At 39.1% G+C, this 26,268-nt stretch overlaps 1 protein-coding gene and 1 pseudogene across 1 annotated transcript in view; one reads left to right on the top strand and one right to left on the bottom strand.

Moving 5' to 3' along the window:
- Positions 1-26,268, top strand: part of NOTCH2 (notch receptor 2) — a 164,122-nt gene that overhangs the window by 86,375 nt on the left and 51,479 nt on the right. Inside the window, exons 5-10 of the mRNA XM_025988791.2 lie at positions 1,219-1,341; positions 20,186-20,419; positions 21,754-21,909; positions 22,469-22,657; positions 23,603-23,716; positions 24,570-24,683. Of these exons, the coding sequence (XP_025844576.1) occupies positions 1,219-1,341; positions 20,186-20,419; positions 21,754-21,909; positions 22,469-22,657; positions 23,603-23,716; positions 24,570-24,683 (930 nt within the window). The remainder of the gene's footprint in view (positions 1-1,218; positions 1,342-20,185; positions 20,420-21,753; positions 21,910-22,468; positions 22,658-23,602; positions 23,717-24,569; positions 24,684-26,268) is intronic.
- LOC112912054 (ubiquitin-conjugating enzyme E2 D3-like) lies at positions 12,107-12,465 on the bottom strand (annotated as a pseudogene).

The raw sequence follows: 26,268 nt of genomic DNA, 5'->3' as shown, positions 1-26,268 counted from the left end.
CTATACCTCTGCCTCTCTCTCTGTGTGTCTCTTGTGAATAAATAAAATCTAAAAAAAAGCTGGTAGTCTTCTATTTCACTAGCTGTGGAATTTGGTAGCAAGGCGAAAGAAAGGAAAAGCTCAGTATATAAATTACAGAGAAACACACTATGGGTAGTTAAGTTGAAGTTTGGTGTGCTGGTTTCATTTTTTTATTAAAGGGAAAAATTAAAAGAAGGAAGTAATGCTTTAAATGTGGAGAGAGGGATGAAGAATTTGAAGGTTTGGTAAGTTTAATTAATAATAATGCCACCCCATTTTCGGATACATTTTTATATTTATAATATAAATATATTTTACTCATGATATGGCACTTACAACAACCTAGAAAGACAGGTTGGGCAGGTGGAATCAGCCTCATTTTACAGATGAGGAAGCTAATTCAGAGTTTGTAATTTAGTATGTGTTAAATAGCTTATAGGTAGTCAGATTGGAACTTGATCCATATCTTCAGACTGTGAGCTCAATATTTTTTTTATGTTCTGCACCCCCACTTAGTTTTCCCAAGCATCCTAAGAATAAAGTAAATTATTTTAAATTTAATTAGGTGATCTTTTATCTGTTCTCCTCATTAAAAAATATATATATTTTATTTCTTTATTTGACAAAACGAGAGAGAGAGAGAGAGAGAGAGAGAGAGAGACAGCACAAGCAAAGGGTAGGGGCAGAGGAGAGGGAGAAGCAGGCTCCCTGCTGAGCAGGGAGCACAACGGAGGGCTTGATCCCAGGCCCCCCGAGATCATGACCTGAGCCGAAAGTAGATGCTTAACCCGCTGAGCCACCCAGGCACCCCTATTCTCCTCATTCATCTAGCACGGAGCTGGGGAAAATCTAATATCCTCCCCCTTCCCTTTTTAAGAACCAGTGAATAGTTGTCTAAGTAGACATTTTTCTTCACTGGGATTTTATTTCACAAAAACACTTTGAAATACTTGTGATGTAACTATGAAGGCGTGTTATTGGCATAACGAGTCACTTTAACTATCTAGCATCTCTCAAGGCAAGATAAGACAGAAGATTGGGGGATTTTTTTGTATGCTGCGTCCTGGGTTGACTGGCTGCTGGCTACTGAACTGAAACAATGAAGTAGGTCTGTTCTGATGACCATGTTCTGTGGAAGAGCTGATCACTTACTTCTGCATGAGAATTCATTATTTTCTCTTGTTCTTCTCTATCCAGGTTTTGAAGGGATCACCTGTGAGCGGAATATTGATGACTGCCCTAACCACAAGTGTCAGAATGGAGGGGTTTGTGTGGATGGGGTTAATACTTACAACTGCCGCTGTCCCCCTCAGTGGACAGGTATGCACACTGTGGTAAATTAAGCAGAACGGGGCATGGATTGGTAAGGAGAGGCAGGCTGTTTTTCAAGTAGACACCTTTTACAAGGGTCTCTGTGTTATATCATTGGGGATAGTGCTAACCCCAAATGTTCTTCTCTGCTCATTTAAAGAAAAATATTTTCACAGGTTATTGGGCTGGTGCTCTGAACTCAGCACTTCAGCACTATGCTAAGGTACTACGGCAGATACGAAAGAAGAGCAATTACTGACAGACTCTGAGGTCTGGGAAAAACAGCACATTGTGTAGGATATAGTAGATACTTAACACATATTTGAGAGGAAAAGAACATAATTAACTATGAAAATATAAATGTTCTCACCACACTTACAGAGAAATGGTTTATGCTTAGTAATGGTGTGTTAACTAATCTTGTTGTAGTAATCATTTTACTACACACATTATAAATGTGTATCAAGTCATCACATTGTATGTATACTTTAAGCTTATACAATATTATGTGTCAAATATATCTAGTAAAGCTGGAAAAAAACCACTGCAACTTAAGTTTTGATGTAGTATCAAAGAATAATCATAATTATATGAAAAGGCTATTAAAATACTCTTCTTTCAACTAAAAAATGAAAATAAAACTTATGCAGACTACGAGAGTTCAGAGCTTATTCATGGACAGAAATCCATCTCATATTATTGCCATGTCCTATAGTTATGCAAAGGGTTGGGCAGACAGCCTTGATGACATACTTTTTATGACACCCCTCTACACTTCTTTTTCCTTTTTTGTATCCCTTTTTGTACATTGGACAGAACTGGACAAGATTTTTCAGGCTCAGACATTAGTCTTGTTTAATTTTACAACCTCTTGGAAGTGTCTGATGTTGTCTTAGGCAGATTTTCCACTTATTTTTGAAAGTTAAGTGATTTTATGCAGACATTTGGTTCTAATTTCTGTTTATATCTATTTATCTAACTGAAAGTGGAAACAATTAAGAACTGATTAAGTGACTAAGAACTAAGCCTTTTTGAGAGAACTTGATGATTTAATATGGAAACCTAAGAATAAATTAATGTTATAAGGAAGAAACTTCAGGGGCGCCTGGGTGACTGTTGGTTAAGTGGCTGCCTTTGTCGTAGGTCGTGATCCCAGGGTCTTGGGATCAAGTCCTTCATTGGGCTCCCTGCTCCATGGGCAGCCTGCCTCTCCCTCTCCACCACTTGTGCTTTCTCTCTTTTTCTCTGAAATAAGTAAATAAAATCTTAAAAAAAAGAAAAGAAAAAAAAAAAAAGAAACTTTAGCACCAGTGAGAGATTTTTGCCCAGCAAAGAAGTCTTAATGTTGGATTGCTGCCATTACTACCTGATATTCTTTAGAATCTCCAAATTGCTTTCCCTTATTTGTAGGAGCTAATTATTTAGAGTACCCTTTAGAGCTGTACACTAATAATAGAAAAGATTAAAAGGGTTTAAAACTTTAGTAACATGATTTCCTAGAATGGCACACATTTCTGATTTTAATCCCCAACTTGTCCTTTTTTTTTTTTTTTTAAAGATTTTATTTATTTATACATGAAAGACACAGAGAGAGGCAGAGACACAAGCAGAGAGAGAAGCAAGTTCCATGCAGGTAACCTGATGTGGAACTCGATCCTGGGACCGCAGGATCACTCCCTGGGCCAAGGGCAGGCATTTAACCGCTGAGCCACCCAGGCATCCCCAGCTTATCCTTTTTATTTATTTATTTATTTATTTTTATTTTTTTTAATTTTTTATTTATTTATGATAGTCACAGAGAGAGAGAGAGAGGCAGAGACACAGGCGGAGGGAGAAGCAGGCTCCATGCACCGGGAGCCTGATGTGGGATTCGATCCCGGGTCTCCAGGATCGCGCCCTGGGCCAAAGGCAGGCGCCAAACCGCTGCGCCACCCAGGGATCCCCTTCCTTTTTAATACTTAGTACTGAGTTTCCCTGGAATTTCTTCTTGGTGTCTTGATCCTAGGACTTCACTCCCAATACTCTGCTTTTTCTGTCATATTCTCTCTTCTCCTTAGCTTTTGCTGTTTCTCTGGTAGATTTTTTCAGATGCCATTTTTCTTTTCAATTCAAAAAAATTACTATGAAGTTCATTACATGAGAGAACTGGAAAGATTTAAATTTTTCTCTTTTTAATGATCCTTAGAGTGGTTTTGGACAGGATAAGATGCTTGTTAGGAACTTGGCCCTATTCTAATCTCTCTGCTCTGTGGGAGAGTGGCTCTTTGTTGTACATGGTACTAGGCTTCTGATGCCAATGAAGATTAAATGATTTCTTTGATGCTGTACTCTATTTTCTGCTTTGATATTAATTAGGAAGGTGCAATCTTGGGAAAGCTCTCCCAGTGAAGTGATATTTTATCAAAATTTCTTGCTCCAGGACGTTTAATAAATACCGTATGTCTCTTTCTCCATGTGCTTTTGTATTTTCTAGAAAGGATAACAGATTTCTAGAGAAGTTCAGTATGACAATATTTATTTCTTTTGATCTGCTGTCATTTAAAATGATTCTCAGTCTTTGATTTCCTACCATAGGTTTCCTTCCTCTTTTTCAGTCATGCCGATTCTTTGATTTCTAGTGGCCTTGTTGTTCCAGCCTTGTTTTTGCTATCCCCATTACTAACAGGATCAAGTCCTAGGTCCTTTCTCTGCTATATGAATTCCTTCAGGTCTCAGCCTTGTTGGCTTCTCCGGTATTCTCATGCATCTAACAGCGCTTTATATTCCAGCAACAAGAACTGCCTCCAGTTCTCCCATATCTACTACATCTTATGTCTTCACTCACATCATTCCTCTCCCACAGATTTCCCTTCCCTACTCCTCTGCCTGTTGTCCTCACCAATTTTGCCTGCCTGGCTCAAGTTTCATGGTTCCCTCCTTCTGGGAGCTTTCTGTGACCTCTCTTCAGGCTGAGCTACATATTCTTCTCTGGGTTCCCTTACTACACTGTATGTTCATGCCTCAGAGATAATGTTCACCATGTTAATTTTGGCATTATTATATGCTTGAGGTGAGGGAAATACCAAGGTATAGGGTTACTGAACTGTTGTTGATAATACAGTTACTAGAGCTCTCTACACACCTTTGTTCTCAGTAGCGTACAGCTGAACTGTTCACCTTCCCAGCCCTCACCTCAGTCTGAGAAGAATAGAAAGAAAAATGGGAGTCAGATACTGATATCAGAGCTATAAATTCAGATTACTATTTTCTGCTTTATACAAATTAAAGAAATGAATGGAGCTGGGAGTTAACTAGTGTTTGTTAGTAACCAAATACTGTGCTAATTACAATGTTTTGTTTTGTGTAATCTTTGTGATAACTGAATCAAGGGTAGAGTTTATTAAATATCCTTTTTACAGATAGTAATGGATATTCAGAAGGGTTAAACAGTTTACTCAAGGCACATAATGGTTGGGTTAGGGTTTGAATCTAGGCTTGTTGAACCCTGGGTCTGGCTCAAATCTGTGGTCTTTTTCTATACAAATTGACTCTGCAGGTTCCTTTTTATTTTTTAAGGATTTTGAATCTTTTAAGTAGACAGTGTTCAATTTACAATTTTATTATTTAAGGATGTGGTGATTTATTGTTTTTTTTTCTATTTTAGAAATTTTCCTAATTATTTTGAAATTAGAAGTCAATATTGAGTGAATATTTTATATTCGGGCAGGTGATTTTTTTTCACCATATCCAAGAACCTTATTGCAATTTTGTTCAGACTTCCCCCTACAATTTGCAGCAAGAGCTGAAGCACTTGAGTGTTTGGTCTGGGTTTTGACACAATAGTAAAAGGAGGTTGGAGTAGTCTACTAGGAGAGGAAATGAAGTTGCCAGGTATCTGAAAAAGAATGGATGGAATTGGGCAGCCCGGGTAGGCAGCAGTTGAGCGCCGCCTGCAGCCCAGGGCGTGATCCTGGAGACCCAGAATCGAGTCCCATGTCAGGCTCTCTGTATGATGCCTGCTTCTCCCTTTGCCTGTGTCTCTGCCTCTCTGTCTCTATGAATAAATAAATAAAATCTTTTAAAAAAATGGATGGAATTATATAGCTGAAGAAACTAGATATCAATTTGAAATAAAGGAGATTATGAATTTCACCTATTTTTTAAATTAAGTTTTTTATTTTAATTCTAGTGTAGTTAACATACAGCTCTATATTAGTTTATAATGAGAGGAGCCTGATACTATGTTGTTTTATAAATATGCATACAGAGAAGGTTTGGTCTTTAGTAGCAAGTTCTGGGCTTTAAGATAACCAGAAATTTTTTCTGAGCCTCTTCATGGTTTGATTTGGGATAAATGAATCAGCTTCCTTTTCTTCAGAAGGCTTTCTTTTGCTATCCATAGAACTCTAACATCTCTTAGTTACTTTACTGGGATATTAGGGGAATAAGTGGTATAATAAAAAAACCTTTTGAGCCTTTCATTTATCATATAGATTAAATTACATTTAATTGTAATTGTAAATTACAATTACAACTGAAAATTGCACTTACGTAAAACATTCCAGATCCATGCTGTTTGATATGGTAGACATGAGCCACATTTTACTGTTGAGTATCTGAAATGTGACAGGCCAAATTGAGATGTGCCACAGCTGTAAAATACCTGAATTTGAATAAGACTTAGTATGAAAAACAAAAGCAAAAATGTCTTACTAATAATGTTTTAAATATTGGTTTAGATACCTAAATGATAGCATTTTGGATATAGTGAGTTAAAATATAATATTAAAATTGATTTCATCTGTTTCCCTTTCTTTTGTTTAAGTGCTACCAGAAAATTTTAAATTAAATCTGTGTATCTCATGATATATTTTTTGGACAGCACTCCTTTAAGTAAGAAGTTAAGTTCTGTAGGTATTACCACTGCTGCTACTATGTAGGAGTATCCTCTCTGATCTGGGCTGGTAAAGGGATAGACTTGAAGACTCTGATCTGGGCTGGTAAAGGGATAGACTTGTCTATACAGGGGGCCTTGGGTTTGTCTCACTAGAAGAAAGCATGTTGGCCTTGTTCTAATGTGGTTGCCACATCAGTTGTGGACAAAACTGTGTTCTAATCTAGTCTTCTCACCTGACATGTCCATCAGGAACAGTATTAGTTTGTACCTTCAAAAGGTATCATTCTTCTGGATGAACTGAAGCCCAGGTAGAAGAAAGAAATTGGTCTTGGGATTTGGGCAAATGGTTTACTTTTTATAGGAATTTTGTTATAGAGATAAGCCTGAGTAGTTGGATGTTCCTTTAGGAAAATGGAAATAAACCTAAGGATTTGGTGAAGCCTGAGCACAAATGTTTTTACTATTACCATATTTGGCCCCAAGCCATCTTATGAGAGAAGTTCTGCTCTGGCAGGTATCCACTTAAGAAAAAAAAATTTATAAATGCTCCCAAATTAATTAAACCAGTGTAGATTGATGTTTTGTCTACACAGATTATTATTTGAATTTTCTTTTTAAAGGTTCATTTCCTTCAGAATTAAAGTTGCCTCTAAACTCAACTCACAAATTCCTCTCTGGCAGCTTTTGGTTTGGGTTCACTCATAGGGCAGACGTGATTTATTTTCTTGTGCTTGTTATTAACCCAGAAATGTAATTTCAGCTTGGGCTTGGAATAGTGCTTTGGGACATTAAGCAGAAGTGAACAGTGGAAGTTAGGTGGACATGAGTCAAATAAAACCAACCACATTTTCTCTCAGCTCTCCTTTTATAATTGATGAGCCCAAAGAATTGTTTAAAACTCCCTTTACTGTCAATTGTTCCAATTTCAGTAAAAATTTTTGGCATGAATCAGCAAGTACATACTCCTAGAGGTGGTGCCGTAGCTAGCTCCTATGTTTAGGAGTGGAGTCTTTTCATAGCAGTATTTTGATTTTGAACTAGATGCCTCATTTCAGTCTAGCCTTCAGTTGGTGACAAGCTGTTCCCTAGGGTGAGGGTTTTCTCACAACCACTTTTCTGTTTTTTAAATACTATAGGGATGGAGGTTTTTGGTTGAGAGTGGGAACTGTTTATATCTGAGGCTGAAAAGTATTCTCATTTGCATTCTGCATGAGGGAATGGGAAAATGCATCTCCCATTTCAGTTCTCTGCTGTGAACCTGATTGTAAGGACTTGATAAAAGCCTGTTTTCTGGAATTCTGCTTCACCACCCAATTTCAGTTTGCTATCTGTTGGGCAGATTGCCTGAGTGCTAACCTGAAGCACCCTCATCCTAAAGGTATCAAAGTTGATGAGTGGTCACATTGGTGTGAACAGGGGAGGGTGGTTAGGATAGCCCCCCATATAACATAGGAGGTAAGACTGAGGGATCTTTTTTGTCCTTGTGGTTCATGACTCAATGTCTGGCTTTGCCCACATCCCAGGCAAGATATAGTTTCTTTCCATGGCTTTTCAAGCCCCCACAGAATTGTTGTAAGGCATCTTCAATAACATATTTAATAACAGTTAACAGTAACTCACTGTTATATCGAATGTATTATGCTGGATGCTGTAAGAGACACAAAAAAATAAATTCTTATCTTTTAAGGATGATCAAATTCACTAGGAAAAAAGAAGAAAGTCTATACATAACCATAGTAGAAGGTAAGAAGAAAGTCTATACATCACCGTAGTAGAAGGTAGGAACTATAAATGAAAAAAAAAAAAAAACTATAAATGAACATGATTTTTGAGAAGACATGGGTAGAAATTGGGGGTCATCTAAGTACTTGGTTGGATGAAGGGGGAAATAGAGTAGATTAACTTCTGTTTTGAATCTGTGTAATGAGAGAATGGGGGTTCTATTAACAGTGATAGAGAAATGGACTAGAAATGCTGGTGAGTTTGAGGTGAGTTTTCCAGGAGAAAAACACTTAAAGACCCAGGGGGTCAGATGAGAGGCAGGAGCTCTAGACTCCAATTTTGAGTCTTGTTTTTGGGTGCCCTGGGGATGTATAAGATCTGTAAGGGAAAGTGCGTGATGTGAGAAGAACAGAGAGTTTGGACCTAAATTATGAGAAAAGTCCACATGTCAGAAAATGGAGGAGGCAAGGGATCCAAAGACAGAAGGTGGCAGAAAGGGATGTGTGTGAGTTGGGAAGAAGCTCTGCCACGACAATAAACCCTGAGCCAGGGGACTCCATTTTAAGACTGTGCCTTTGCCTCAACTCTGCATGCCTCTGTGGAGCTATCTCTGGTACTTACCACTGTTCCTGGTTTATATATGCTTATCTCACCTGAGAGATTCTCAGCCTCTGAAGGATGGGGATAGTGTTACTTATTTTGGAATTCTTGGGACCAGTTTTAACATATAGTAGTTATTGAATGAATGACAAGAGACTGAAATGAGAATAACTGCAAAGATTTAATCACAATTTTTAAGGTCATTGGAAATCTTCTAAAATGTAGTTTTAATATTAGGGAGGGAAGGATGCCAAATTGCAAGGGGTTAAATTAGGAAAAAGTGGGTATTGAGGAGGGAGGAAGGGGAGGAGTGAATATAGATCACTTATTCAAGATTTTTTACAGCTAAAAGAGGGAGAAATGCAGGGCAGTAGCTAGAGGGGACAGATATTTCATTCGATTGACTGACAGAACCTTGTCTAGACTGAGTTGGGGCAGCTAGAAAGGGGTTGGTTAATGAACTGGATTATTTAGGAGGGCTTCACTCTCACGAGTGTTAATGGGGGCTAATTCGATGAAATGGTTGTTGGGAATGGGGAAAGAGAGAGATGGGAAGTCAGAATTGAAGTACCAAATTTGAGATCTTGTGGTTGGAACAATGAGTGTCTCGTAATGAGATCCAGAATGTGAGTGTGCTTGTGATGTGGAGCGGAGGTGGTGGCTGTTGAGTTGACAAAAGTAAAGTACTCTTCGTTTGGATGACCTTATTAGTTCTCAACCAAGATATTAATTTCATGGGAGATAGGAAAGGAAAGAGTGAGAAGATCGTAAGTCATGTATTTAAGTCATTCATGGAAGTGGAAATTGGTCCATGAGGACAAGGGATAGAGGTGAGATTATTTATTTATTTATTTATTTATTTATTTATTTATTTATTTATTTATTGAGGTGAGATGATTTAAATTATAGTATTTAGTGTTTTTTTTTTTTTTTTTAAGGTATACATGGGCAGCCCGGGTGGCTCAGCGGTTTAGTGCCACCTTCAGCCCAGAGCATGATCCTGGAGACCCGGGATCGAGTCCCACGTCCGGGTCCCTGCATGGTGCCTGCTTCTCCCTCTGCCTGTGTCTCTGCCTCTCTGCCTCTCTCTCTCTCTCTGTCTCTCATGAGTAAATTTTTTTAAAAATCTAAAAAAAAAAAAAAAATTGGGGTTTGACTCCATCTCTACTTTTTAGCGTCAAAAGTGAAACAGCATATACTAATTGCCTCTTCTGTAAGATGAGGAATAAGCATACTCTTGGTTCTCTGTATCTTCTCTCTGGATTTTGTTTATATGATCTAGGATTTAAAAATTCATACCGTAGTAATGCTATTGAATTTGAAAAATCTTAAGCATTTTCTTTAAAAATTCTTCTTTTTTTTTTATTTTTAAAGATTTCATTTGGGGATCCCTGGGTGGCTCAGTGGTTTAGCACCTGCCTTTGACCCAGGGCGTGACCCTGGAGTCCCCCAGATCAAGTACCGGATCAAGTCCCATGTTGGGCTCCCGGCATGGAGCCTGCTTCTCCCTCCTCCTGTGTCTCTGCCTCTCTCTCTCTCTAGGTCTATCATGAATGAATGAATGAATGAAAAAATAAATAAATAAATAAATAAATAAATAAACCTTTTAAAAAAATAAAGAGTTCATTTATTTATTCATGAAAGACACAGAGAGAGAGGCAGAAACACAGGCAGAGGGAGAATTGGGCTCCATGCAGGGAGCCTGTTGTGGGATCCATCTTGGGACTCTGGGATCACCACCTGAGCTGAAGCCCAGACCCTCAATTGCTGAGCCACGAGGCATCCCTTTAAAAATTATTCTTGATGTTCACATTGCTTTATAGTCCAATTTATAATATTTTGGACTTAATTCTGTATGTAACTTGTTTTGTGTTGATCTGCCAGTACCTTAAATTTACAACCTTTCATTCCGGGATTCTTTATTTTGATTTATTTTTTCAGTCAAATGAGTACATCTTGGAGTAATGTTTTTTTCCAGAAAAGCTGCATGTTGGCATATCTTCAGAGCTCTTAGATACTTGAAAAATAGCTTTTGATTTAGTTGCCTTCATATGCAAATGGCATCCTGTTTAGATAATGAATTCTTGGGTCACAAATCAATCTTATAAGGTTCCTAGTATTGTTCCGTTGCATCTGTGAGCATTATAGGAAAGTCCAGTATCAGAGAAGTTAGGCTCTCTCCACCTCTCCCTTCTTCTTCTTTTTTTAAAATAACATATTTAACCGGTATTGGTAAAGGTATATCCTGATAATTTTTTCTCCTAGTACTTTTGAGCCCTTTGGATCTGGAGACTTAGGTCTATTCTCACTTCAGAAAAGATTATTCTTTTCATTTGCTTTTGTATCTTCAGGAACACCTATTATCTTAACTAGGTCTTCATTCTTCCCATAGCTAAGATCTTGTGTCTGATATTTTAATTTTCTTTGCAATTTTTGAGAGCTTCTTGAGCTTTTTCTTTAAACACTGATTTATTTTTATTTTTCTTCATTATCAGTTCTGTCCTTCATGGCTTCTGATTATGATTTTTATTTGAATTACATTTTTATATTCTTATATATTTGTTCATTGCATCTAGGTCCTCTATATTTCTGGTTTTTTTTCTCAGCCTATCTCTCTTCATCAGAGTCCAATGTCCTGTATTATTTTTCATTTCTTTTTCAAACCTACATTTGTCTACATTTCTTGAGAATACAGAGCCAATTCTTTCTATCCTGAAAGGGAACTTTTTTCCACAGGTGTACTCTTCATCTACATCTTAAGGGATACCTTCTCCATCTTTCCTATTGCAGAATGTTTTAGTAGGTCCCATATTGTTGTTTTTCCCATTTTACTCATTCTGCTCATAGTAGCTGCTTACCCATAAATAGAATTGGTTGATTTTCTTTGGAACCCCTGCTGTAGTGAGGTGAGGGGCTCTTTATGTAAACTGGTTTAACAGCCCAGCAACCCAAGAAGGTGGCAAGAGAACCAGTGTGTTGGCTTCCTAGCAGGGGGATTGAAGCTTGGCACTGTTTTCTTCTTGTTGTGTGGAGAAGTCTTTATGCCAGGGGTCAGGTTTGTGAACATCCAGCACTGGCACAACATCCATTACTCTCCATACAGTGGCCGAGCCTGTATGCTCTTTGGTGCTGCTGCATCCGGAATTTGCCCCAGATTCACTGCAAACTCTCTTGTTGCTCTAGCGGCCACAGGAGCCCTGGGACTCCCCAGTGCTTTAAATTGCTATTGACCTGGAGGGGTGAGGTGGAGTTCAGTCCATTCTCCTCACAGCAACAGAGTGGGCTTTCTGAAACACAAATTGGATTGTGTTATTTCTTTGCTTAAAATGCTTCAGTGGGTCCTCCTTGTCTTTGGATAGAGTTCCAAGACTGTATATAATTCCCTCTCCAGCCATATCTTCCCTGATCCATGTCTTATAAGTGAACCACACTGATTTTTTTTCATTGACTCAAATGAGGCGTGCTTTTTCTTCTGTTCAAACCAGTACACATACACTTACTTCTCTACCTCTACCCTTAACAGTAGTTTAAAGTTTATTCAACTATGCTGCAAGTTATTCCGATTTTAAGGTATCATCAGATGGCATATTTATGAGTTTATTCTCAAGATATTCTGTTGTGCTTCTCTCTATCTCTTTTATAGATCTATGCAGTCAGTCTCTGGTGCGAGGGAGTCCTCTGGGTTTGGATCACATAGCAGTGAACAAATGGATAAAAAACTTTAGAAGTAGTTAAAGCAGGACACTACTGTGATCTTCAAATGTTGAGACAAAGGCTGCTGTTACTGTTAATATTTGGATGATAAATTCTTGTTGTAAATGTAACCTTAGGTAGCTTGAAGGGGTAAGTTTGTAGGGAAATAAAATTCAAAAAAACTTACTGACTTGACATGGGCTACCATTAGGTCCCATAATTGTGGCTTGCCAATGAAACATACCATCCCCAACTGGATCTGCAGAACATAGTTTCTCTGTTCTCCCACTTTATTCTCCCAAGGCAACCTATACCTATTAGAGCACTTAGCACTCTGTCGTAATTGTGTGTTTGGTTGTAAAATCCCTATTTACAGGGTAGAAGCCACAACTGTTTTCTTTACCATTATAATTTCAGTATATATAGGTCAGTGCCTGGCACATGGTATGTGCATATTTGTTGAATGAATGGATGAATGAATGAATGAATGAATGAATGAAAACATTAATTTTTTCAGTTGTTGCTGTCCCAACCTCTTCCTTCCAAATTCAGGGCTGTTACTGAGTTCTGTCAGGAGCTCTTATCCCTACTTCCTGAGATACTTTAGTATCTTTCTTCACTGTGGACCAGGTCTATCCTTTATCTATGAAACTAGACTAATTGTGTGAGAAGATTACATTTGACAACAATATAAGCACTTATCACAGAGTGTGGTACCTAGAAATTGCTTAATAAATATATTTTTACTATTTGAAGGTGGTAGCAGCATTAGGGAATAAGGAAAACATTGATTCTTTGCCTACTTACCCTCATGCAAATGGAGACAATTAGAAGGGGAGAAGAGACCTTTATTGAAGTGGACTCACTAGGGTACAGTTATTAGGGATATCTTAGGTTTCAGTGAAAGAGGGGGAGGGTACCTGCCATAGTATAGAATTATCCCTTGAGACATAGTTAGGGTTAAAAGGCGAGATTAATTGCATGTGGCATACATGGGATGGAGTTCAGGGAGATAAAATGAAAAGTTTGGGTATTGACTGATGAATGTCAATTAGGGGGAAATGGAGACTTTGGGGATATGAAGGGTAGAGATACCCAAAAGGTGTGAAGGAGATGAGTTGAAAGATGATTATTATTTTGGGATTAGAATGACCTCAGTAAGAGAAGACTTAGATATAGATAAACTTGCTTAACAAATATTTTTGACTACTTAAATATTATTAGCTGGGAACTATGTTAAGTGCTGTGGATTCACCAATGAAGTAAATAGCTACCACCCATTTCTTCATGGAATTTACAGTCTAGTGAGGAACACAGACATAAATCATATACTTATCTATAAAATTTTAAACTGTAATAAATGTCTTCTGGAAAAGTAGAGGTTATTAGGATAGCATATTAATTGGCAGAACTAATTGAGTTGGGGGTAGGCATGTAATGTGTCTATGAGAAGGTGACATTTCAGCTGTGGACAGTGAGTAAGAATTAGTTGGTAAGAGTGGAGATAAGAGTGCTCCAGACCCAGGCAACAGCATGTGCAAAGACCCTGAGGGGAGGGAAAGGTTATGATCTTTTTGAGAAATGGAAAAAAGCCAGAATGGCTAAAGCCAGTGGTGTTTCCAAAGGAAAGACTAGAGAGATTGGCAGAAAACATGGATAGGCCTTAGAAATTCATCCTAGGTGTAATAAAGTTACCAAACCATTTGTCATCAAAGGTTTGATCAGGCAAATGGCATAGCCCACTTATATACTGGGATCCTTTTGGTGATTCTTCAGGAAATATATTGGTCAGGATACAAGGAAACCAGGCTTTTGAAGAGTCCTAGAAAAGATGATGGTGTCTTGGGTTAGGGGGAACATTCAATGAGATTCTTGCACTTATCCATATGTATATCCTCTACTCGCACATTATCCCCTTAGCCACTTGCATACCTCCAGGCCTCATGCTCGTGCACAAGTGCACACACTTCCTCATTAGGCAGACCCTGTAGACTCCAGGTTTATACAGAGTGTTTCAACCAACTCTAGACCCGGGAGGATAGGATAATCAAGCTTGTTCTCTATTCTTTCACTTCAGCAATAGAATAGATCATCTGTGTGTTGAGAAGGTTCTGTAGGGCAGAAGTTATAAAAGTGCTCTGCTGTGATATGAAAAGATCAAACTCCACACCCAGGAGCTTGGGTGACTGCTGGCTGGAAGGAGAAATTGGAGGTTGAATTCTCTTGATTTAACCATGGAAGAGAAGGTAGGACAAGGGCCAGGCAAACTCATTTTTTATATGTTCCTCATGTGTTGTTGCAGTGAGAGTTGACCCTTAACAGGGCCATTGATGTGATAAAAGTTTTTCCCACACACTTCACAGTTGAGAGATGACCAGAAGGATAAGGACTTTATCCCGAAGTGCTAAGGCTCAGTGATCATTTCTTTTCTTTTCTTTTTTTCCCCCTCCTCTCACTTCCCAGTCACTTGTAATTCCAAGTCAGATTGATGGTTTGTTTGTGGTACCTTGGGAGAGCCATAATGAGCTGTTTGTATCCTGGTGTGTTGCAACTCATAAATGATGTCTGTTTAGTGGTCCACGGCTCACTGGGCTAGAGCTTGTTGCTAATGAAGCCTAGGTCACTGTTTCCATTTCAGTACAATCCTCTCGGGTTACTCTGTTATATTTACTGCCGGAGGCTGTGCCCATAATCTTACATATTTACCCTTTCGTTTTAAGACCATAGGATGAGTTAGTAAGAAAAGATCAACATGAAAACAACCTACTCTTACAAAACTGATACAGTATTCTCATTTTTCCAGTGGTGGGTTATTAGTATTGTCTTCATTAATAGCACTACTGAAACGTCTTGCTCGTTCCCTGTGTTTTTCAATCCTGCCCTGTCTCTCAATAGCCAGGTCCGAGTCCCCTTCCTTATTTAGAAGACTAACTTGATCTGCTATGACCTCACACCTCCAACATCCTTTTTAGCACTTAATGATTTCCATTTTTAATTTTGTCAATTTCTAACATTCTTCCAACTAGCTGTGCAAATGTGGACAAATTACTGAACCTCTCTGGCCCTAGTTTTCCTCATCTGTGAAATGAACGTGTTAGATTAAATCTAAGGTCTAAGTCTTTCACCTCTCTTACCAAGTGTCTAGTGAAGTGTCACATATGTAAACTGAGGTGAGTGGCAGACACAATTTCTATCTTCAAGAAACTTAGAGTCTAATGGGGACAGGGACTATAAATAATAAATAAGTACAACTTCTGATGTTGGCAGGATGGATTGAATGGAATAGATGCAGTGATGGAGAAAATTTTGGAGATGTGATTTTGGAGGTCTAGTTAAGTTAGAAGTCAAACGATGAGAAGTTACTAGCTGTATAAATAAGAGGGGAAGAATATTTGAGGCTGAGAGAATAGGATATGCAGAAATTTCTGAGGTAAGAACTTAATGTTTAATTAACCAGCAATAAGCTACAGTATCTGGAGTAAAATATATGAAGGAAAGATATGGATTTGAGATATAGTTAAGAGACAAAAGTGATCAGCCAGAAACTTATCAGGAGCTATGGGTGGCTCCAAGTATTTAAGGTAGCAGCCAAGGATTTGGTACCAAGTAAGCCCAAACTCATGGTGGTAATAGAGAAAGTAGTTACTAAAAACAAGTTATTTCTTTTCTCCTTTGCTGATAGGACATGGGAAGGGCCTAATAGCCCACTGCCTTAGTCTTCATGTTAAATGGCAGTAGCCTGCAATATCTGGCAGGTGGCAGTTACTAAGAGGGATAATTGATGCCCTGAAAAACTTGCCTAACTGAGCATTGTGCAACATATTTTGGGAGTTCACCAGCAAAGTTTATGTGTTGACACAGATGATATCCATGCTGAGACTTGTTTGGGTGGAAGATTTAGTAGCTGAGGAGGACATGGATCCAACACAGCTCTCCCTTTTTACCAGATGTGTTTATATGCTAGGTAGCTCATAACAGTACTCTCTCATCTTCTCCCTACTAACAGAGAACCATTTGCTTTTAGTCTCTCCTATATACTACTTACTGGCAGACTAATCTTCAAATCCACTTTTGATCATGTCTTCCCCTATCCCTGAGCCTATAATAACTCCCCTTTGCTTGTTGTATCACGTTAGAATTCATACTAGAATTCAAAACCTTAAATGATCTCCAACCTTTTCTCCTTTTAAACCCTTCCCAGAGAATACCTTTTAGTTGTTTTGATGTCTTCAAAACCTAGCTCTACCACCCTCAGTGTGCCTGCCTTCTCCCTGGAGCCCGAATTTATGCTTTCTTGTTGTGGAGTAGTGGGAAAGCCCAATGACCTCAGACAGTGCACCCAATCCCTCCAGATGATTGCCATAAGCTCTTTCTATTTCAATATGTAGTGATCTTCTGCCTTTATTCACTTGTACCAAGGATGTTCTTTAATTTTTGCATGCTTCTGTGCCTTCTTGGTGTGCTTTAAGACCCTAGGATCAGGGACCTTGTCTGGAGATCTTACTGATCAAAACCAAGGCTTGGAAACTTAACTGTGCTACAGTGAGAAGGGCAGTAGATTTGGGAGTCAGGCTGGTCTGGGTTTGAATGGCAGTGCTCGTATTTACTAGCTTATGACCTTAGGAAGGTTACTTCACCTTTCCAGCCCTTATATTTCTTATTCTTAGGCTTCTGCATTGATTTCCTCCTGTGCAAGAGTAGTGGCATGAATTGCAGTATCTTAGCAGACATTCCCCTGGGAATTTTGGAGCATGCACTTGTGGTGGCCACCCAGGTTACCGTTTTCCTCATTCTGGTTGATAGAATTGGAATGCAGAGAAAAACATTCTGGCAGAAATGAGCCTGGAAGGGAATATTTTTTTGGAGAAATGTGCCTGAATCTTAGAGAAAAATGATCCACTTTGTAGAAAATAACTTGTGAGCCAGTCAGTATGCTTTCAGCTATTTAGATTTGATTTCTCTAACAATCCGTATCTAGCAGATACACAGTTGTCAGGTGTTCTAATCTTTAAGAACAATCTTCATTGAAAAAGTTGTGAACTGTACCTAAAAGTACATTTTATTTTTGGATAGTAATTTTGAGTCCTAAGTTTTTCCAGTAATCTGATCATATAATGATTTTAATCCTCCCCTTCCTTCTTTATCCTCTCTACTTCCTTAGGCCTTCATGCACTTGGGAAGCCATGGTGCACAACGATGGTTTTCATATGGTCAGACTCACACTTCAAGTATTTATTAAGAGTTTTAGAGGCAGGCATCTCTGTTTTAAATACCACTTCTCCTGCACTCCCTGCCGCATGCTAGGCAAGTTTTTTTGTTTGTTTTGTTTTTTTGTTTTGTTTTGTTTTGTTTTTTTAACCTCTCCAAGCTTATTTCCTCAACTATAAATGAGATAAATTTTGTGACAGCTCAAGCACAATGTCTGGTTCATTGCAGGTAAGCAGTGACTCTTGGTTTCCTTTCCCAGGGGTGCCAAATTCCCATTCCAAGCATTATTTTTGTTTTGTTTTGTTTTGTTTTTTTTGTTGTTGTTGTTGTTGTTGTTTTACCTAGTCTGTCTTACTATAATATTTAAGTGTCTGGATATTATATTGCATAAGAAATACATGTAAGATATTTTTAAACACTCAGTGTCTTAGAGTTATCACAGAGCCAGTCAAAAAGAAAAATAACATCAAATTGCTCACATTCAAGCAAATAAATTTGGTTTGATGGTAGCATAGATGTTTGAACAAAGTGTAAGAGACAAAACTCTCAGTAATTTCCAGGTTACAGCCACTTTTCACCTACTTCTTGGGCATGTTTTCATTTCTAAATCCCATCTGTATCCTAATTATACATCTGTTTTTACTCTGAGGTAGCATTCTGCCTGTATAGTAAGGGAGCAAAGCGTTCTGTAATAAATGACATCATCTGCCTTGGGGGAAATGATTGCCAATGCATGTACTCACTCACTCATTCAGTCTGTATTAGTTAATACTGTGAGTTGCAGTTGACAGATCCCCATCTGGAATTAGGATACCTGTTGGAAGGGCCATCTCTCATTAGGAGTGGTTGGGCTTCAGGAATAACTGGAACCAGTAACGTGAATGCCACCATGATTTTGTTTTTCTGTTTACTTCTGATTTTACCCATATCATTTGGTCTGTCACCAGCCCACTTATCATTTTGGTCCATGTGGCAAAGAGTCCCTAGTCCAAAAATTTAGAAAAGGGACACAGTGATATAGCTTATATCAGATACCCATCCTGGATCTGTCAGCTTGAGTAGGAGAGCACGATCATGTAAAAACATGGTGGCTCCTTCAAGAATTCTTGTAAAAAAAATAATTATATGGATGAAGTGGGGTTGAGGAGAAGCACACAGAAGGAAGGTGATGAGCACAGAGTTCCAGAGATGCCCAAATTCCCATCCTGCCATCCTGGGCAGTGAGATCTTAGTTATGAATACAAAAAATATATTCTTGAACTGAGGTTGCTTGTAGGCAAATGATGGGAGATGGATGTGCAATCAGATAAGTACAACAGAGTGATACTAGTTCTGTAATAATGGATGTATATATTAGAGGTAAAAGATAGATGGTCAGTTAGGTTAGATCAGACACAACTAACTTCTGTTAGCAATGATGGCTACGCAGCTGGGTACATTGAAGCCCTTCTGAAAATACTTGAGCCACTTGAATTATTATTTGGTATTCTGAGGACTAGGGATAGCCTTGGCATTTTCTGAGTATAAACATCATGTGCTTTTTCATTAAGAGGTCTCTTTACCAGAATGCCTTTTTGAATTATTCATTGAGTTCTTTTACAAAGAATTAAAGGACACCTTGAGATTTTTTAAAGTTTCAGTCACTTGTCCTGTTGTGTTTTAGAGAATTCAGATGATCTGAATATGAATTCCCTTTCGTAGCTCTTGAAACTGGTATCAATAAGGACGATTCATTAACTTGTTTTATAACTCAAGTGATCCGGCACTAAACTGCTTGTTAATCAAAGATGCCTTGATTATAAGTTGAAGACATACTTTTGTTCCTTTGTCCAAAGGCCTGAGAGTCTTTTCCATAGTCCTCCATTCTTTGCTCTTGTAGTGGCCTGCATTATATCCATAAGCAGTCTGGTATATCATCCTTCAATTGGCTCTTTTTCGGGCTGATCAACTTGATCATTTTTCCATCTTCTATTACCCTGTGTCAACTTTCTGTGTTTTACTCCACAAATCCATGTTCTTGAAGGTTGGATGCCTTAGGCTATGCACAGTTTGCTCCAGTTTCATCATCTCAGTGTTGCCTTTCACCTCCACAGTTTACCAAGGCTTTTCATTGTCCTTCATCTCTTCTCTCTACCTGTGCTTGCCCTTACTTTTATTTTATTTTTTTTTACTTTTCTTTTTTAATTAAACCTTTTATTTTGAGATAATTTTAGTCTCATATGCAGTTAAAAGAATTAATACAGAGAGATATCCTATACCAAGGCTCCCGCAATGGTAACATCATCTTGCAAAACTATCGTATAGTATCATAACCAGGATGTTAACATTGGTACAGCTGGGACATAGAATAACTGCCCTGACATTTTGATGTGTAAGGTCCTTCTCATCAATCTTTCTTACTCATCTCATACGCTTTTCTTCCCTCACTCTTCTCACTTACATATTCATTGTCTCAGGGATTTAACTGAATCAAGGATGCTACAAGACTAATCTCCTTGATAGGTTGGCTCAATTCTCATGTCATAATTTCTAGGGATAGCAATTTCCATTCTTCTTTAAGTTATTTGTCTGAAATAAATATCATTTGGATGAGCCATGGTAGCCTTAAAATTCATTTGAAGACCTAGTCTGCAGGGAGATCTGCTTGCCTTAATTTCAGGCAGGTCACATGAGGGTGAAGAATGTGTGGGAGCTAGTATTGTATTAATCCTTTGAGACTTGAGAGCCCTAATCAAAGACATTTTTCCCCCAAAGGACAGTTCTGCACAGAGGATGTGGATGAGTGTCTGCTACAACCTAATGCTTGTCAGAATGGAGGCACCTGTACCAACCGCAATGGGGGTTATGGCTGTGTATGTGTTAATGGCTGGAGTGGAGATGACTGCAGTGAGAACATTGATGACTGTGCCTTTGCCTCCTGCACCCCGGGCTCCACCTGCATTGACCGTGTGGCCTCCTTCTCTTGCATGTGCCCAGAAGGAAAGGCAGGTAAGGCCAGCAGCACAGAACTGGAGTTCAGGGAAGGGGCAGTTCAGGGAAGGGGCTAGAGAGCATTCAAGATCTCTTTGACTCCCCAAGTTGTGTCCTTTTAATTAGCATCTGTAGGAACATATTACTCAAGAGTGTTCTGGAAATATAATTGCTAGCCGAAGTACTATGAAATTAGTCTTCTTCTTGAGGACTTTTGGCTCTCATCTCAAATCTGTATACCTCAGTTTTTCATACCCTAAAAATGGAAGTTAGTGGCTATTGCCTTAGGAGCATTTATTGACCACCTTAAGATCTGAGAGAGAAAAGCACCTCAGAAATTAAGATAAACTTCTCAGAAATTAAGATAAAATTACTAATAAATGGATTTAGGGACTTCATTTTGAGAAGGAACTTTTTACTTTGAAGAAGTTAGGAGGAGAGAAGCATTTGAATGCATTCCAGCTCTCAGTGTCTATGGAAATATTCCTGTAAGGGAGGAATTTTACTAACTGCAAAGTTAATATTGCTCTAGAGTCTCAAGTTAACAGCTCCCAGTCCAGTCCTAGGAGTAGAGAGCAGTGAAGGGGAGGACCATGGAGGAAGAAGTTAGCTTAACTGAGAGAACTTTGTGCCTAGGACTTTTCATATCCATGCCTTTCTGAAAGCCCCACCCCTAGCTTTGTAGAAGAAGCCTTGGTTACCTGTTCTTAAGCTAATTGCAGACTGGAAAATCCAGTTCCCATGTGAACTACACAGAACGTGGGGCCTAGTAATACCTTTGGAGTGCTGAGGGCGCTTGAGCCAGGAATGTTGACATGATTAAAAGGCTGCCCTAGTATAGGCTGATGATGTTCAGCTTTTTTTTTTCCTTCTGAGGCTAGCTAAATACTGGTGGCCCCTGATCATCAGGTAGCATAATTTGGGGGAAAGTAGATTGCTAAATAAAATATAAGGTGAGTGCAATATTTAGAATATATAGTAAAACATTGTTTATTTGAAATTCAAATTGAACTGGGCATCCTCTCTTTTTATTTGCTAAATATAGTAGCACTGGCAAAAAGTTATCTTCATCGTCTAACCATCTCACTTTATGGCCTGTGGATGACTTGACCCTTGAGGAGAGGTCTAGCTGAGGGCTTAGGGTCAAAGCAGCAAGGTTGTCTGCAGAAACTACTTGCTTGCTGCTAGCTGTAGCATGTCCCTAAGGTAGGATTAGGTAAAGGGGAAGTTGCCTCGAAATCTCCATATTGGATTTTGGTGAGGTGACCATAAGGTTTTCCCTCCTCCATGAAAGAGAAAACTCTTCCTCAAGTAAGAGACATTTTTTCTTTGTTCTTTTTGCCCCATCCCAGGTCTTTTATGTCATCTGGATGATGCATGCATCAGCAATCCTTGCCACAAGGGGGCACTGTGTGATACCAACCCCCTGAACGGGCAGTATATTTGCACCTGCCCTCAAGGCTTCAAAGGGGCTGATTGTACAGAAGATGTGGATGAGTGTGCTATGGGTGAGTACGTGGAACTTTTCCTATTCCTCGTGGTATCTATAGAGCTCAGCAAGCATTCAGACAGAAGCAAAATCTCAGATCTCTCCTGTTACATGCCCACTGTTAAACAACCTTTCTGTGTGAACATATACTGTATTCTGAAAATTGAATATATGGAAGGTCTGTACCTGATTATTAATAGAAAGCCCCACCTTGACGACACTTTGGGCAGAAGAACAGCAGAGATGCACGAGAGTTGAGATTACCTTAGTCTGTCTTCCCCTCCCCTCCCCTCCCGTCCCCTCCCCTCCCTTCCTCTTTCCTCCCTTCCCTTCCCTTCCCTTCCCTTCCCTTCCCTTCCCTTCCCTTCCCTTCCCTTCCGTTCCCTTCCCTTCCCTTCCCTTCCCTTCCCTTTCCTTTCCTTTCCTTTCATTTTAAAGAAGAAAATACGAAATTGAGAATCAGATTATTAAAGGCCTGGCCCTAATGCTGTAACAATCAGACCTACTTCTGTAATCCACATTTGTGGAAAGTCCATCAGGGTGCTTTGATCCCAATAATCGGTGCTTGTGTTTTCCAGCCAATAGCAATCCTTGTGAGCATGCAGGAAAGTGTGTGAACACAGATGGTGCCTTCCACTGTGAATGTCTGAAGGGCTATGCAGGGCCTCGTTGTGAGATGGACATCAATGAGTGTCATTCTGACCCCTGCCAGAATGATGCAACCTGTCTGGATAAGATTGGAGGCTTCACATGTTTGTGCATGCCAGGTACATGGGCCCATCAGTGAGTGGGGTCTAGACAAAGGGCACTGCCATGCACTTTTCAATTTAGGGTGGGCAATTCTATGAACTCTGTCAGCATTTAATTCCCAATAATGACGGCGTTCCCAGCCAAGGGGACCTCTAAGGAGTAGTGCTCCTTAGAGCACTACTCCTTAGAGTACGCGGTGCTAGAATTCTTAGAGCTATGGAGACCAAATTAAATAAGTCCTTATATCAACATCAGTTTCATGTAAGAAAAATTTGGAAGTGAGTGTTTTTATGCAAGTACTCTTTGATTTAATAAAGGATTTACCATAAGAATCCTTTAAATAGCAAGCTTTTCTGATCTCTTGATATATTATAAATACTTTACTGTTCCATTTATATAAATTATTTTACCCGTGCTTCTGTAGGAACTTGCCATTTATCCGTAGTAATGTGCATACAGTTTTATATGTATGAAATAGTTTCTACAGAAACTACTTCTTGAATCCTTAGATAAAAGACATATGGCAGTGGCTGCTTTGCCAGATTAAGGCTGCTTAGCTCCTCTAGCATTGGGAGGCCCTCCTGATCTTGACTTGTACCCTGAGAGCAGTTGCATCTCCAGGTCAGCTGGTCTTTGAGAACATCAACTGGTGACCCTGTGGGCCTGGTACAGCTCTGAAAGTGAAACAGGGACAGGTCAGAGAATGTGGGACAATCTTTGGTGGCATGCTATGTTTTACCAGTCTCTTCTCCCTCTTCACAGTGACATGGGTATCTCGCAGTATTCTCCTATCTTGCTGATACTTGCAATGACTATTTCCCATCATGGCAGAGTCCCCTTTGACTTCTGCAGAAATGTTCATGCTCATAGAGGAAATAGTCCACTCTGCAAATTTGTGCTTTCTTGGATAGAATATGCCTTTCTGTCTTTCTAAGCCACTTGTGTGGTCCAATTTGTTCAAGGTTTCAAAGGTGTACATTGTGAATTGGAGATAAACGAATGTCAGAGCAACCCTTGTGTGAACAATGGTCAGTGTGTGGATAAAGTCAATCGCTTCCAGTGTCTATGTCCACCTGGTAAGTGCCCACCACCTGCCCCAATTTTCTTTGAAAGCACAAAGCTGAGTGACCACAGGGAAGGGAGGAGGAGAGTGTGTGTGTGGGCTGTACATGAGGAAGTCATTAAAGTGAGCACTTCGGGATAGGAGTGTGTACAGAAATGAGTTTGTTTCAGCTAGTGTATCATCCAAATCCTTTGTGGCCAGAAGTCCAAGTCTATTCTGTTTGGCCCATGACCTCTCTGTCTGTGTATATATTTCAGAAAGTTCATACCTCACCGAAGCCTTGGTTGTAGGCTATTCAGGATTTTTTTTTCCTCCCTATGGGTCATATTCTTAAAGCCCCTCTGTGAGATTTTTATTTTTAGATATTTCACCCTGGGTCCAAAAACAGACTGCACAAGTCAATTTTTTTTTCCCAAAGAGTACTCTGTGTCTCCTTTTGCTATGCCAGTTTTTCTTCCAGAAATGATAGCCTCTCATGGTGTTTCTTCAAAGAAGTTCCAGCTCCTCTGAAGCTGTACTCACTTGTTTGAGGGTTCCATGTATAACCATTTAGTCCCTACTTCAACTAGAAGTGAAATCTGTACTGGGAAAAAACAAATGGAGACACATGCATTTGCCCCTGATGCCCTGAGCTTTATTTAGTTATCTCAGTTACCTGTTTGGGAGAATAATTTTATGTTTGCTGAGCCACTGTTTTTTTTTTTGTTTTGTTTTGTTTTGTTTTTTTTTGAGCCACTGGTTTAAGCTCTACTGGTAGTGTAACCCAACCCTCTTGGGCATCCTTCTCATGGGACATCATAGGTAGACCTTAGATAGATAAACATAGGATAGTCCTTTGACTTATGTCATCACTCTGCCCTTTTAAGGTTTCACTGGGCCAGTTTGCCAGATTGATATTGATGACTGTTCCAGTACTCCATGTCTGAATGGGGCAAAGTGTATTGATCACCCGAATGGCTATGAATGCCAGTGTGCCACAGGTAAGATTGTCCTCACTTTTTATTCCCCTGGTAGGTCCATGTGAACAAAATAGGAGACTGTCTTCTAGCTGCCCTACCAAGCCAGTCCACTAATGGGCTGCCCTCTGTTAAGAGAGAGCTGCTTCTAGCATATTTTTTTTCGCTGCTCTCACTGTTTTCCTTCTACAACACCTGCCTCCTTCTCCACCACAGTAGTGGCCTGGCTTGGACATTTCCATTTGGTGTCCATGTCTTTCTGGGACAAATTTTGGCAGTGATGAGTTTCTGGCTGGCTTGACTTACTCCTTTGGGAAAGGGAAGAATTCCAGCTGAAAGCTATTTTTCCCTGGGGCTTCTCAGCAAGAGACCTGTTTCTGTGTTTCTTGAGGCAAGTGATTGAACAAAGGCCTAGAAATCTAAGGGCCATTGTGTGCAAGTGCAGAGGTTTTCTGCATTAAAGACTGCTCAGGCCTTGACAGTCAGGTGTGTATCTGAACGGGAGAGAGAGCTATGTCTGGGAAAGTTTAGGTCCTCTTTCCTGATTTCCGCTACTACAGTGACAAAGAATCTGCTTACAAATATTCTACATTTCTGATCTGTGGCTATGTTTCTCACTTGGGAGTGGATTTGAATAAACGAAATGTCCCTTGTTATACATTTGCTCCTACACAGACCAGTATTATAGAGAAAGACTAGAGATTATTAGAAAAGATGATTTCCCAATTTATTTTTTATATGACCGCTTGAGAGAAAAAGAAGTTATGGGTATAATGCAAGACCTTTTTAGAAGATGGGTTCTTAAAGGATTTTAAACATCATGTGTATGATTCCTTTCTGATGACAGAAAAGCAAACTAAATGACAAAAATAAACAGAGAATTAATATTTTGGTAGTACTGGGACATTACCATTTACTAGGCCTCCTTAGATTAGGTCCTGTCAGATGAACCACTTAACTTCTTTCTCTTTTCATGAAATGTTGTCCTTGGTTGGAGAAGTTCCAGATTTTGTCCTCCTCTGGCTAGATTATTCTCAGAGATAATCTTCACTGGAGAGAGTTTAAAAACCTTGAATTCATGTTTAAAAGGAAAGAGAGCCCCTCTTCCTTTAAAATTCTTTAAAAGAATGAATTGAATGAAGGAAGCTTTATTTGCCCCTTTTTTCTTTTAAATAATAAGTTTTCATTCATTTTATTTAACAGGTATTTATTAAAAACCTTAGTATATAAGCATAGTACTCTGGGAGAGTCTGAAAGGAATAAAGAAAAGTTCTCTGTCCTCTGAGGTCAGAATTGGGAAGATAAGGTACATGTTAGCATTAATATAATATCTGTATGTTGGTTTTGGGAAGAAAGGAATATAGAAATAAATGTATAATGGAAAAATATTGAGAGCTATTCCTCATTGAAGCCCAGTATGAAATGAAGCTGCAGTTAAAGTATCTCTGCAATGAAACCATTGATCATTTAGAAAAAGGGATTTAAATTCTATAAATTTTATTTGAAAAACTTTATTTTAAGCACAACTTTCTAGGCTTGCCTTGTAAATCAAATAGTTGACTTCTCATTGCTATAGTATAAACTGTTTAAGACATGAGGTCTGTAGGGT

Source organism: Vulpes vulpes, chromosome 8 (assembly GCF_048418805.1).
Source record: "Vulpes vulpes isolate BD-2025 chromosome 8, VulVul3, whole genome shotgun sequence".
Classification (NCBI taxonomy): Eukaryota; Metazoa; Chordata; class Mammalia; order Carnivora; family Canidae; genus Vulpes; species Vulpes vulpes.
This window is presented reverse-complemented; position numbering and strand designations above follow the sequence as displayed.